Genomic DNA, 12568 nt, shown 5'->3' with positions numbered 1-12568 from the left:
TTTTTTTCCTTTTTGCAAATCCCAAAGAGAGAATCCCCAACATCCAGCCTATAGGATTGAGATGATTTTCTCTCACCTGTCCATGTGGGTGCCCTCTCAAGGTTAGAACTGAAGCTATGTGGGACCGGCGTATTCTCAAGCACCAGATGAGAGGAGCTGCGTGAAGGAGGAGCAGACACAGGAGGAAGAGAGCCTCTGCCCTGTTAACATGAACAGCAGCCTGCAGGTTAACCTGCCCAGAAGCTGGGCTATTTCAGGTGGCTCACTCCAGGAGAAGTCTGAGCATTCTTTTTTTCTTTTTTATTACTATAGGATGGAGGATGAAGCTGTCCTGGACAGAGGGGCTTCCTTCCTTAAGCATGTGTGTGATGAAGAAGAAGTAGAAGGTGAGCTTTGTGGGTCTGGGGAAGTGTGTATTCATAGACCTGTGTCTTCGTAGATAATAGCACTCATGCATTTCATAGAGCTTATATTTTTGAAGTTAAAAACTCAAGCTTTTCTATGGGGTTTTATTAGTCTGCACATTTTGCTTCCACACAGAAAGTAATTTTAAGAACTTCATTGGACCATTAGAATCTGAATCAGTGTGATCCTGCATGGTTAAAAAGTGGGGGGGGAGGTGTCTTACTTTTGAAGCAGGTGCCTATGTTAGTCGTGCCTTTCTGTCAAAAATAAATATTTTGCCAGTTAGTTACCACCTTGTGATGACTAATTCAAAGAAGCTGCTGGATTTATATAAATGTATTTGGCAGTATCTTCTAATACTCTTTCTTACAGCTTACAGGGGAAAGAAACAGATGGTACAGAAGGAGAATGATACCATTGTTGCAGGAAAAATGGGTATAAACTGAGGTTATAAAGTGGGGTGATCATACATGAGTTTCCATTAGGAAATGATGGATTTTTTTTTTTAACTTAAAAAACCTCCAGGACCTCTTTTGTTAATGTTGCTCCGTGCCTGTTAAAAACCAAATAAGAGTTAAATTTTAGTTGGTGCTATTATGCTTTTCAGCATGCCACTCTTTTCTTGTCTCTTGAATTATCAGTAATGTGTGCATAATACTATTTATTTGATAGTGAGAAGACAGGACTCTATTAATGTTTATTAAAGTAATTAAAGGCATCGCAGACATACAAGATGTAATTAATATTTACAATGAGATTTTAAAAAAATAATCAAAGTCTTCGACAGTACTCATAAAGTTAAATGAAGCTTGCAAGTGAACTGTGTCCTATATTCTTTCCTTTAAAATCACCTGAGACACAATTCGTATATGTTTTGGAAACTCTAATCTGATTGGTGCCATTTGGTAAATGCTTAACTGCTTACCGAAAATTTGGACCAGTGTGGGGGAGGGGTTGGAAGAAAGAAGGTGGGTATTTTGTGTTCTGGAGTGATTCTTCAACCAGATTGAGCACCAGGTCCTGGGCACGTGATGCCTTCTTGTCCCTCCTGGAATAGTCAGCATAGTGTGGCCATGACGATGTTTCTCATTTTTGCTTACTAAGTTTCTTCTGACTGGGTAGTACCCTCATCCCCCACTGCCCTCTTTCCTTCATTTATGCTCTTGACTCTAATAAGAATTTGATGCCTAAGTTTCTTAGGAAAAAGGAAACTACAGTATTTTATTTCACATTGTTTTATGGGTTCCTTGCGCTTTTACAGCATGACTGTGGGAAAATGTCAAGTTAGTGCAAATAAAATAGTAAAACTTGTGTCTTAAGGTTCTTGTGCCCCTGGTGTTAAGTATCCATTGTGGTGACTCTGTCACTGTCCCAGTGTCAAAGAGGAGATAAGAATCTTTAAGTTATAGCATATGAATGTAAGAAATATTGTAGGATTGAGTGAATATGTACTTTAGGGACAATTAAAGAAGAAAAATCAGTGAGAAGGCTTGGGAATGAGATTGTGTGTGTGTGTGTGTGTGTGCACGCGCGTTTATGTGTGTGTTTTCCTTGAGAATAATGTTCTAGCTTAGTTCACAGGAGATGTAAATCACTTCTTGAACTCGTAAGGTCCTTAGGATTGACAGCACTCTCCTGCGATAGGATATTGTACATGGGTTTCTTGAGACTTTGACTAACAAGTTTATTTCCTAAAGTACTTCCCTTGATTTTCAAGCACAAAATTAAAATAACAATGTAATGAATAGCAGACAAATCTGCAGTCAAGTTTCTTTAAGAAAAAACAAAAAGACAACAAAATATGGTAGAAACATCTGTAAAATTGTTTGGGTTTGTGATGACGAAACTTGCCGCATGGATATTGTATATTTTTGTATTCTGATAAAACTTCTGTTCTAAGATTATCTTTCATGTTGATTGGAAGACCGGGCTGATTACACTTCTTTCGAAGTATGTTTAGCTAGTTGCCTGTTACTGCATTTTGAGACCCTATAAGATGGTTGCTTTTGGTGTCATTATTTGGTGGAGAATATCCAACAAGTCTTCTTCTTCTTCTTTTTTATTTTTTTTTTTTAAGACAAAGGGGTTAGCAGGGGGAGGGGCAGAGGGAGAGAGAATCTCAAGCAGATGCCATTCAGAGCATGGAGCTGGATGTGGCGGTCCATCCCAGGACCCTGAGATCCTGACCTGCCCTGAAATCAAGAGCCGGTCATGTAACCACCTGAGCCACTCAGGCACCCCTCCAGGACAAGTCTTGGAACTATAGTTAGGGACTATGTATTTCTAATTTAGTGCCCTCTGAGTCAACCCTCCCATTTTTCTCACCTGGCTTCATCTGGTGGGGGTGGGATCCCTTCAATTTTATAGTAACTCTGGGTGAAGTATAAAGAAGTTGAAATGGAAGGTTTATGGCTTAGTTGTGGTCTTAGTGGTTGAGAATAAAAACTGTCAAGAGATCTGATAAAGATTCATAGTATGAGTGGAAATGTTTTCCACAAGGATGCCAGTCCATCTCAGGTTTCTAACTGCATAGAGAAGGGTATATTTGGAGGAAAGCAAACCATTATCTTATTCTGAAGTAGTTGAGTTTCTGGTATGTTTATGGCAAAAATAAGTGCTCCACTTTTAAGGATCAGAAATCCAAAGGGCAAGGAGCTCGAACACCTTTCATTCCTATTATCACATGTTTCCTTTTTTCCAAGTAATTTCTCTTGCTTCCAGGGTGACCATGAAGCATAATGCAGCATACTTGGCAAAAGAAAACTTAAAACAAAATTTTGTTTTTTGAAATAATTTGCACAAATAAGATATTCTCCTATTAAGTGATTATGAGCATGACTAAGGTCCAATAGTAGATTTGGTTACTTTGAAGTGTTCATGCTTTTAAAAAGTCTTCTTAGGGTCCCTTAATTTGTGATAATCAGAGTCAGCTCAGCCTGAAGGTGAGAAGAGCTAGATGCTGTCACACAGTTCCTTCTACTGCTATAGTTCTGGGAAGGGGAGAGAGACTGAGACTTCCAACCACGCCCTCAGCTCACCTGGTTCAACTTTACTCTCAGTGGGTGGCATGATGCTTAATCCATGGTCTAAAAACTCTATAGAAAGCCATCAACTGCAAAGCTCACTAAGAACAGAGTGAGTCAGGAGTCATCTTCTGTTTAAATAATGAATTTATGTGGGATATATTTAAAGACCTAAACCTCATTTTCACATAATTTCCTTCATGTGCATTTGGGTTAATTATTTAAAGAGATATTCTTTAAAAAAAGGCAGGCAAATGCCAATTTTAATCTTTAAAATAAAGAGAAGCTTTTCTATCTATTCTTGCATTGGTTACCTTATATCAATGTATATGTATATGTGTATAGTTTTAAAGTTAACATTTTAGTCACAAAGGGGTTACTGTAGATAAATTCATTTAAAAATTCCAAAGTTTCAGATACTCATACTTGTTTCTCTACCAAAAGATGCCAGCCCCAGACCAGGCACTTCTACAGAATTGGTCTGTAGGTGACAAACTGACGTTATCAGAATGAACTAGAAATGCTGGCCATGGAGTATAACACTAAATTTTCATTTCAAATGCACTTAGGGGAAATTGCCAAATTTTATTGGGTGAACCAAGGTTGAGATCGGAAGAAAGAGTCTCATGTAGCTTTTTCCAAACAGGAAATCCTATGGATGTTTTATCCTTAAAAAAGCCAGCCAAGATTTTGGATCTGTATGATATAAACAGATTACTTAATATTCTCATATTTTGCAATAGGGGAAAAGAGCAAACTCCACCTTATCCTTTGAGATAAGGCCTTGGCTCTGTAGGGCTAGGTAACTTCCCAGCAAGCCTTGGCAACTCTGAGTTTTTGAGGAGGGGCCTTTTCTTAACATCAAGTCTAACCAGCAACTCAGGAAGCAAAAAATACAGCAAGACAATATTGGCTGAAACGTGTCTCCATTTCTGAAGTGTGATCAGTGCTCTCAAAGCTATTACGAAATATTGTGGTGGTTTTCCTCTTTCATTGAAAACCAAGTCCAGAAGGAAGTGTGCTCCCATCTGTCCAAATGGAAGAATAATTTTACAAATTCCCATATCTACTGATGGACATTAAGAGCGAGAATTGTTAAAAATCCATGGAGTTTATGGGAGGATTATTTTTAGGGAAATAGAAGTAATGAGGTAGAGCAGGGTCTGGAACAGAGTAGATGTTTACTAAATATTTGTTAAAAGGAAGAATTGAATACACGAATATATAACAAACTCAGTAAAGCATATGCAGAATTATCTTATATAATCCTCTAAAGTCTTTGAAGTTTCAGTCTGAAATTTGGTTCCATTAGTGCTCTTAACCCAATGAGACAACATAGCCTCCTTGCTCTGGCTGCTCTCTGATTTTGAAGACATCATTGACATTTATGTTGTTTGTATATCTATATTGATAGGTAAAAGAGGCCCCTTAAACATGTCTGTGTCACTCTCTTCCCTCCTACGCTGTCTTTTGAAGACAGAAACTAAACTAATGAAATGGTGATGTTTGCCTTTTTGGAGGTCAGGATCTTAACATTTTACAGACATGAGATCACAATGACTTAACCCCATTTTTCACTAGAGGATATCATGATGACGTATTTATGTGTATTGGGGGAGGTGGAATTCTAAAGAGAAAGTGGGGCCGGGTGGACATTTCTTAATAATTACAATGGTGAAAAACGTAATTGCCGAGAAGGAGTGAATGAAAACCTATCGGATGGGAAGGGAGGGGCCTAGTCGGAGCTGGGGCTATTCTGAGCACTGGCTGCAAGTGTCCGGTTGCATTTTGCTGACCTCTTCTCTGCTGTTCAGTCTGATTGTCAGACCCTGTGTGTACAGAGGAAACACTTAGACAAATATTGCTGAAAGAAAACGCTTCTTGAAAGAAACCTGTATCCACCCATTGGAGAGCTTTAAAGAAACGTGACGAGGTGTGTAAGGGTTGATATTTGAACAGCAGCATGGGTTTCCCAGGGCAGGTCGTGGCCATTTAGACATTTCTCGGTGCCCTACTGCTTTCTCTCCCTGGCCTCAGCTGAAAGCCCGCCAAAAGTCCCTCAAGCAGGCAGGGCTTAGCTCAGGAGCTATTTGATACCTGCTGCATCAGTGAAGTTAAATATTGGCTTATAGATTTCTTTAACTTCAAGGGACAGTGATGGTAATTCCATGGGTTTTGAAACTGGAATCAGACATTCCTTCCTGGAGTTTTCCAATTGTAGGGATTTCCCCAAGCAGTACCGTATGGGCTGAAGCTCTCTTGAAGACACCCTCTGTCCTAGAGGTCTACGTTCTTTTTCCACAGTAAACCAGAAGAAATTGAACTTGGTAGTTGGGTTGTGTTTTATAAGGATCCAGAAATTCTGAAATAATATACTTTCAGCAATTTTGTCTGTAGATTGAATTTCTTTTTAGAAGCTTTTTATATGGTCGTATTTCTGAAACATATTGTTTGATCCTTATTTTGGGGACATATTGTTTGTTTTTTTTAATTGTCTCGTTTTTTATTTTTATTTTATTTTTAAAAATATTTTATTTATTTATTTGACAGAGAGAGATTTCAAGTAGTCAGAGAGGCAGGAAGAGAGAGAGAGAGAGAGAAGCAGGCTCCCCGCTGAGCAGAGAGCCTGATGCGGGGCTCGATCCCAGGGCCCCAAGACCACGACCCAAGCCGAAGGCAGAAGCTTAACCCACTGAGCCACCCAGGTGCCCCCATTGTCTCATTTTTTAAATTAGGACAATTGTTAAAGCCGAGTGGCTAAGCATCCATTTGGGAATATAAATTTTAAAACTTTTGTCTCATCTGTTGCAGAATCATTACATAAGTGAAGGGAGCAAATTGCAGTTTGGATTTTGGGTTTCTTGCTTTGTAAAGTGGGGTAATAGAACGTGCCCTTTCCCATAGAATTGTCTTCGATAATTACTGGAATCTATGTTGCTGCTGCACGTAGCATTGGGAACAGGGGTGCTTTCTACTGCACCACTTTCTATACTTTTTCTTTCTGGATGATACAGTTTCACCAATAATTTTCAATAATTTCATTCCAAAAATTCTAACTGGTCCAAGTGTTTTTTATTTGCTTAATTCATTTGTACCAACATCTATCCTTTGCCTTCCTAACCACACTTATCTTTTGCTTCTTGTCTTGGAAAAGGCAAGCAGAATGATCCAGCTAAGTTTCCCAAGGCCTGCTCTCTGCTTCTCTTTGGTCTCATTCTGGTTCCCTTTAAGCTCTGGGTGTGAGATCTGATTTTCATGGTTAGACTGGTCTGATACATATTGCCCTAATTTGTAAAATTGTCTTCTTTTCCAAGAAGAGGCATATTAACTATAATTGTGTACAGGTTAAAATACAGGTGTGTGCCTATTGTCTAATGAAGCCTGTAAATTTGCTTCTTCTGGAAAACAGATTTAAGTGTATGGTATTTTCCCACCAATGAAGAGGATTCAGGGGTCATGATATATCTATATCTATCATGTGTATAAATGTATTTTCTGTGAGATGTACATATTCCTCCTCTCCACCCAGCATGAACTAGAATAATTCTGTTCTTTGTTGGTTATTATGTAATTTAGGTGCCAATTAAATGAGATTATGCAATAGTATAGCAATAATCCTGAGCTAAATATTTCCCCATTTTTGTCATCAGAAGATTCAGAATCATTGGGGGAATTGAGAATTGGGTCTGATGAGGGAGTAAAACTAGGATAACGCTGAATAAAGTTCAGTTGAGGCGCTCTTGTTGCTGTGGTGAGCTTGCTGGTAGGATTTTATTTTATTATTTTATTTTATTTTTTACATTTTATTTTACTTTCTCGGCTGATAGCATTTAGAGGACTGAGGTGAGAACCTGCCATGACAGAAGCTTCCAGGAGGTTCCAAGCGCTGTGCCCCTGAGGCTGCTGATTGCCGGGTGGGATGAGGTGAAGGTAGGGGGGTTGGTGAGTGACGTGCATTGAATCAGCACTATGGGTGACTTAAATAACTCCCTTCTCTGAATAGCTGCAAAAGCTTTTAAATCCCGAGCATTGTTTTTACCTTTCCGTGGAGTTAGAATGAGAAGGCAGTGCTGTATCCAATGTGTTCACCTTTCTTTATACTCTGCTGACTTTGAAAAGAGAATAAACCCTACTTAAGCCTCTTGAGACATTATTTCATGGACTCTTTTCATGGTGGAATGCTCAATAACTTTTAGCAGGCCAGCACTTCGAGAAAAAAAAGTAGGTTTTGAATTTTAGTGAAATTGGCCAACAGATCAGCGTTAGAGGGACAGAACTGCACATTTGTAGTTCAGTTAAATCACCAACCCCCCTCCAGCGGATTGTTCAGTTTTCAACAAGTAATTCTATCCCTACTGAAAAATAGAGAAAGTGTCTTGGACGTAGACCGAAAGCTCATAATTGAATCCGATGGATACATGTATTCGACAAATTAGATCAGTATCTGATTGTTTAGGTACTTTCATTCAGTCTGCGCCGTGGGTTAGAGAACATAGTGGAGAACGGGGAGTCTTAAAACCCATGTCTATTTCTGGCTGTGCCCTTCCTGGTGCCTGCCTTTGTGGGTGATATGAGGCCACTCATGCTTATGTGGCTACATTTCCTTTATGCAAAGTGCAGTTAGTAATCTATCTTCTTATCTAGCTGCCAGAGATGGCTCTGAGGGTTCTTGGACAGTACCTGAAAAAATACTTCGATATTGACAATAAGCCATTGACAGATTACTTAATTTATGAATGTCAATTTGTTCTACAAAGAAATAGTATTTGTGCCTCCCTATCTCCTAGTTTTGTTAAGAGTATAAGTAAATTAATTTGAAATCCCCAGGATGAACCCTATAAATTTAAGATACGATCTCCCTTGGATATATTCCCTGCCTTTAATTTATTACCAGTGGTTGCTTCTTTCTTGCCAGTGGTTGCTGTGATTCCAGAACGGTTTCAGACTAAAGATAATACTGATACCTGGTAGTCAACAAATTAGTCGATTAGTATCTATGTTAATTCTTCTTACTAACTTTAACTGATGCGTAGTGCTTTTTTTTCTGTTTTTGCTTTAAGTTTATAAAAATGTTACGTATAATTGTAGATATGAACTCTAACATGTTGCTTTTCCAGGCTTATATGTATCCTTGAACATGATAACATATTCTGATTAGGGCCACAGTTAATGTTCAGTCACATAAGCCAGTCATTATCTGAGGACGAGGTTGGTTGATATGATAATTTAGGGAGTGTATCATGAACATGGGTGAGTGTATGTGAGAGGTATTTATTTCCAAAAGAGTGACATTAAGTTGAACCTTAAAGGATGAAAGGATAATGGGAGAATCACAGGCAGGCATGGGCGAAGACCCAAAGGTGAGAAGGAGGTAGGCCTGTTTGAGAAGTGGAAATGAGAATGGTATGGCTGGCCCATGTGAACAGGGCGGAACTGCCTTGAGAACATCTGGGTCCTTTTCCTTGTTATTCCTTGTTATTACTCACCACAAGCAAATCACTTTAACCTCTCCGGGCTCCTCTGTTCATCTGTAAGGTGAGAGTTTTGAGCTGTATTTCCTCTAAGATCCTTTTTAGCTCTAAAAATTCTGTAGCCATTCTAAGTATTTTAATTGTTTAAGTGAAATGGAGCACATAGGGGGAAAGACTAAAAGTTTGTTTACTGTTTCTTCAAGTGATCAGTGGTGATCAGTAGAGGACAGATGTCATAGCCAGATATCTTCGTATTTAGGGCCGTTTATGGAGCTAAGGGTTGTTGATTTGAACTTGTCATTCTAGGGGTGCCTGGGTGGTGCAGTCAGTTGAGTGTCTGACTCTTGTTTTGGGCTCAGGTCACGATCTCAAGGTCATAAGATTAAGTCCCTCCCCCCAACCCCCAGCTGGGGGAGGGGGGGTCTGTACTCAGCAGGGAGTCTGCTGGAAATGCTTTCCCTCTGCCCCTTCCCCAACATGCGCATGTGTGCGTGCGCTCTCTCTCTCTCTCTCAAATAAATAAATGTTTAAACTTGTCATTCTGTGATTGTAAGAGAGAAACATTTTCAGAGAATTCCTGAGGCCTTTCTTCCTTCTAGGTAATTACTAACTTGAAAGGACTCTTTTTTTTTTCTTCCTGTGTTTTGCAGACAGTGGAAGATGGGAGGGATGGTGGTGGTTAGTGGTAGTGGGAAAGCGGTAAAGGAAACCTTACATATCCAGGAACACCAAGAATCCCTGTGTTTGTATTATTAACTGGCTATTTGGCTTTTGTTGGCTCGCTGGTACATGAAGAGGTTGAACCATGTAATGTTTAAGGTCATTTCAACTCTGGAAGTATGATTATGTGCTGCCGTGTCAGTGAATGTTGTCCTCTTTGCTGGGCATGTAGAAAACCATAGCCATGGAGATTCTGGGATTGGATTTACTTAGGCTAATTTAAGTCTCTCAGAGCACTTTCCCTAGTTCTTGGTCATTGTTTTAGTCCTATGGCATTATCCATATCTCATTTACGTTGTGAGAGGAGGGAATTATGTGAATGAATATTCAATATTTGACACCTGATTAGCCATGAGTGCATTAACTCTATGGTGGATTATCTGTCTATACCAACTAAAGACTATTCTTCCTATTGCCCAGCCGAGGCGTAGGCTGGTGCTAAAAGAGAAGCCATAATAGAGCTGGAGATGGACAATGTGGGTAGGATGAGAGTGTGAATGCATATATTTATGTGTCTCTCTCAGCTGCCTCTCTGGCTGCAATCATAAATCCAGTTATCAATGACCATTGGATTAACCATTGTTTTCTCTCTTCCAACCTGCTTCCCATTCAGTCGTGCAAATGGTGACTGTGAGAGAAAGGATGGAAACTGCCAGTTCTCAGGGTTTGGATCACAGGCAGATTTTTGTCTGACAGCATGTGTAGTGCACGCTAAAAATTCACCAGGTCTTTTTGGGTTCTGGGGTGTCAGGATGAGTGGAGGGGTCATCTCTTCCTGTTGGGTGGTTCTTCCTCACTCTTAGCACTGCCCTGCCTGGCGCTGGCCTTCCCAAGTCTTTGGGTTGCAGTCTACCCTGCTCAGTCAGACCAAAGGACAACAGGTCCTGGGGGTTGGCACTTACTGTGTGAGGGCTCTGGGTGACACTCTGCCCAGAGCAGGTGGAGATTGTCAGGCATGTGTTTCTGGGCAGGGTGAGGGAAGATTGAGGTTATGGAGGGTGTTGTCTCTGTTGAACGTTTAAACCTTGTATAATGAGTAAAGCAGCCCACTGAGGGGCAAGTTAGACTTGGTTTCAAGTTGGCTCTACTGTCCTCATGAGTGCCTTCCCTAGAGAGCAGAGGGGCTTCACAAGTTGGTATCAGAGCTCAAGTGTGGTGGGAGTAAGGAGCATTCATGCTCTTTATTTCTGCCTCCCAGAAAGGGAAGGGAGAAGGAGAATCAACACTTGTGTGGCACCTTTGTGTACCATACATGGTGGGAGATGTTTTATTTTTTGGTTTGATTTGGACTGTCCATAAACATGATCTCTCTCTCTCTATGCATCTCCCCATGTATGAAGACTATAAAGATATCTCTCTATATGTACCTGTATCTAGTAGATATAAATATAGAGATATAGATATGCATATAGATTATATTTTATGTCTTACAGGTGAATAGAAAAAGGCTTTTACTAGGGTGGCATTAAAATTAATTTGGAGAGTCAGCTTTTGAGAGATTGTGGAACACTTCAGAACTGTACTTTATGAGAAATAAGATGACTTTTAGTGCTGTTCATTCATTAGGTTTCTGTACTACCTTTAAGTGGTTGTTTTAGCCTAGATATTTTCAAATAATTGATGACCACTGAAAATATGAAAGTTATATTTCTTTATGAATATTCACTAATTCGAACTTTTTATCATGCTAGTCACTTTTTGTCTCTTACTAGCTACAAGTAATGGTAACTGTAATGGAATCTTAACCTCAGTGTGTGGTCTTCGAGTCATCCTGGTACCTAAGGACTATTAGAACTTTGCTAGAAATGAGCACTTAAAAGACAGGTGGACAAGTTTACTGACTTCAAGGACAGGAGGTTAGCTGAGTAACCATAAGCTTGACTCCCTCTCAAGACGGTTTTCCTGTAGCTGTTTGCTCCTGCCTAGTGATTGTTATCATCATCATCATCATCAAATATTAAATATTAAAAGTACTCTACTTAGTAAGCAGCAGATAACAAGCTGAGATTTCTTATCAGTCTTGCTTGGAGAACCTCAGGTTGCCTTAAGGATTTCTTTGAGGCTTTCAGTGGACAAAATTCCCATGCAGTTCAGTGGGAAGAAAAGTATTTCCCTGTTTTTCATCACTTGGGCTGTTTATTTCCTTGCATGCCTAATCTTAAGTGTAAGAGATTAGTCATCAGCATTCAAAATTATTTATAAAAAATTGCATGAGTAGTATGTGATTTTCTATTAACAAACATATGCATTAATTTTTTTTTTTTTTGGTGATAAGTGACCCCTATCCAAAAGACAAAAAGAGAAATCAGCCCTTGTCTTGTGTAGTGGTATATGTTTGAAATGCAGACCCTCCTGTGGACATTTCATCAAGGTCTGACTTTCCCCGTTAATTGCAAAATTACTCCATGCCCTTGGAAGAGGGTTTTCTTTTCATGAGCTGTTATTTATTCCCCAGTAAATTATAGACATGTTACCTTGATTATATCTTATATATATATCTTATTAGAGCTGCTTATGGACACTGTTCTGTGTTTGTGAGTAAATAAGTTGTAAATAAGTAAACTTATTATAAAATATGGACACTGTTCTGTGTTTGTGAGTAAATAAGTTGTAAATAAGTAAACTTATAAAATAAGTGAGTAAATAAGTAAATAAGTTGACAAATTTTTTGTATTTCATTTATTAAAGTATTTCAGATTATATGTACTGATCTATTTCTTATTTTTTTTTTAAAGAATGTATAACAACTTTATGTTATTCTTCCAGGATTTTATTTATTTATTTAAATTCAAGTTAGTTAACATATAGTGTAGTATTGGTTTTAGGAGTAGACTTTGGTGAGTCATCACTTACATATAACACCCAGTGCTCATTCTAACAAGTGCCCTCCGTAATGGCTATCATTTATTTAGCCCATCCCACCCCCCACCCCCCACGCTCCCCCCCCCC

At 39.2% G+C, this 12568-nt stretch overlaps 1 protein-coding gene across 2 annotated transcripts in view; it reads left to right on the top strand.

Moving 5' to 3' along the window:
* Positions 1–312: 312 nt before the first annotated feature.
* Positions 313–12568, top strand: part of SLC4A4 (solute carrier family 4 member 4) — a 266399-nt gene continuing 254143 nt past the window's right edge. For both annotated transcript variants that reach the window (XM_032843239.1, XM_032843305.1), the window contains exon 1: positions 313–386. In XM_032843239.1, coding sequence (XP_032699130.1) covers positions 314–386 — 73 coding nt within the window. In that variant the 5' untranslated portion in view covers position 313. The remainder of the gene's footprint in view (positions 387–12568) is intronic.

The sequence above is a fragment of the Lontra canadensis genome, unplaced genomic scaffold (genome assembly GCF_010015895.1).
Source record: "Lontra canadensis isolate GAN:19392208 unplaced genomic scaffold, GSC_riverotter_1.0 scaffold1, whole genome shotgun sequence".
NCBI lineage: Eukaryota > Metazoa > Chordata > Mammalia > Carnivora > Mustelidae > Lontra > Lontra canadensis.
Note: the sequence above shows the minus strand (reverse complement) of the source record. Positions and strands in the feature narration are given on the sequence as shown.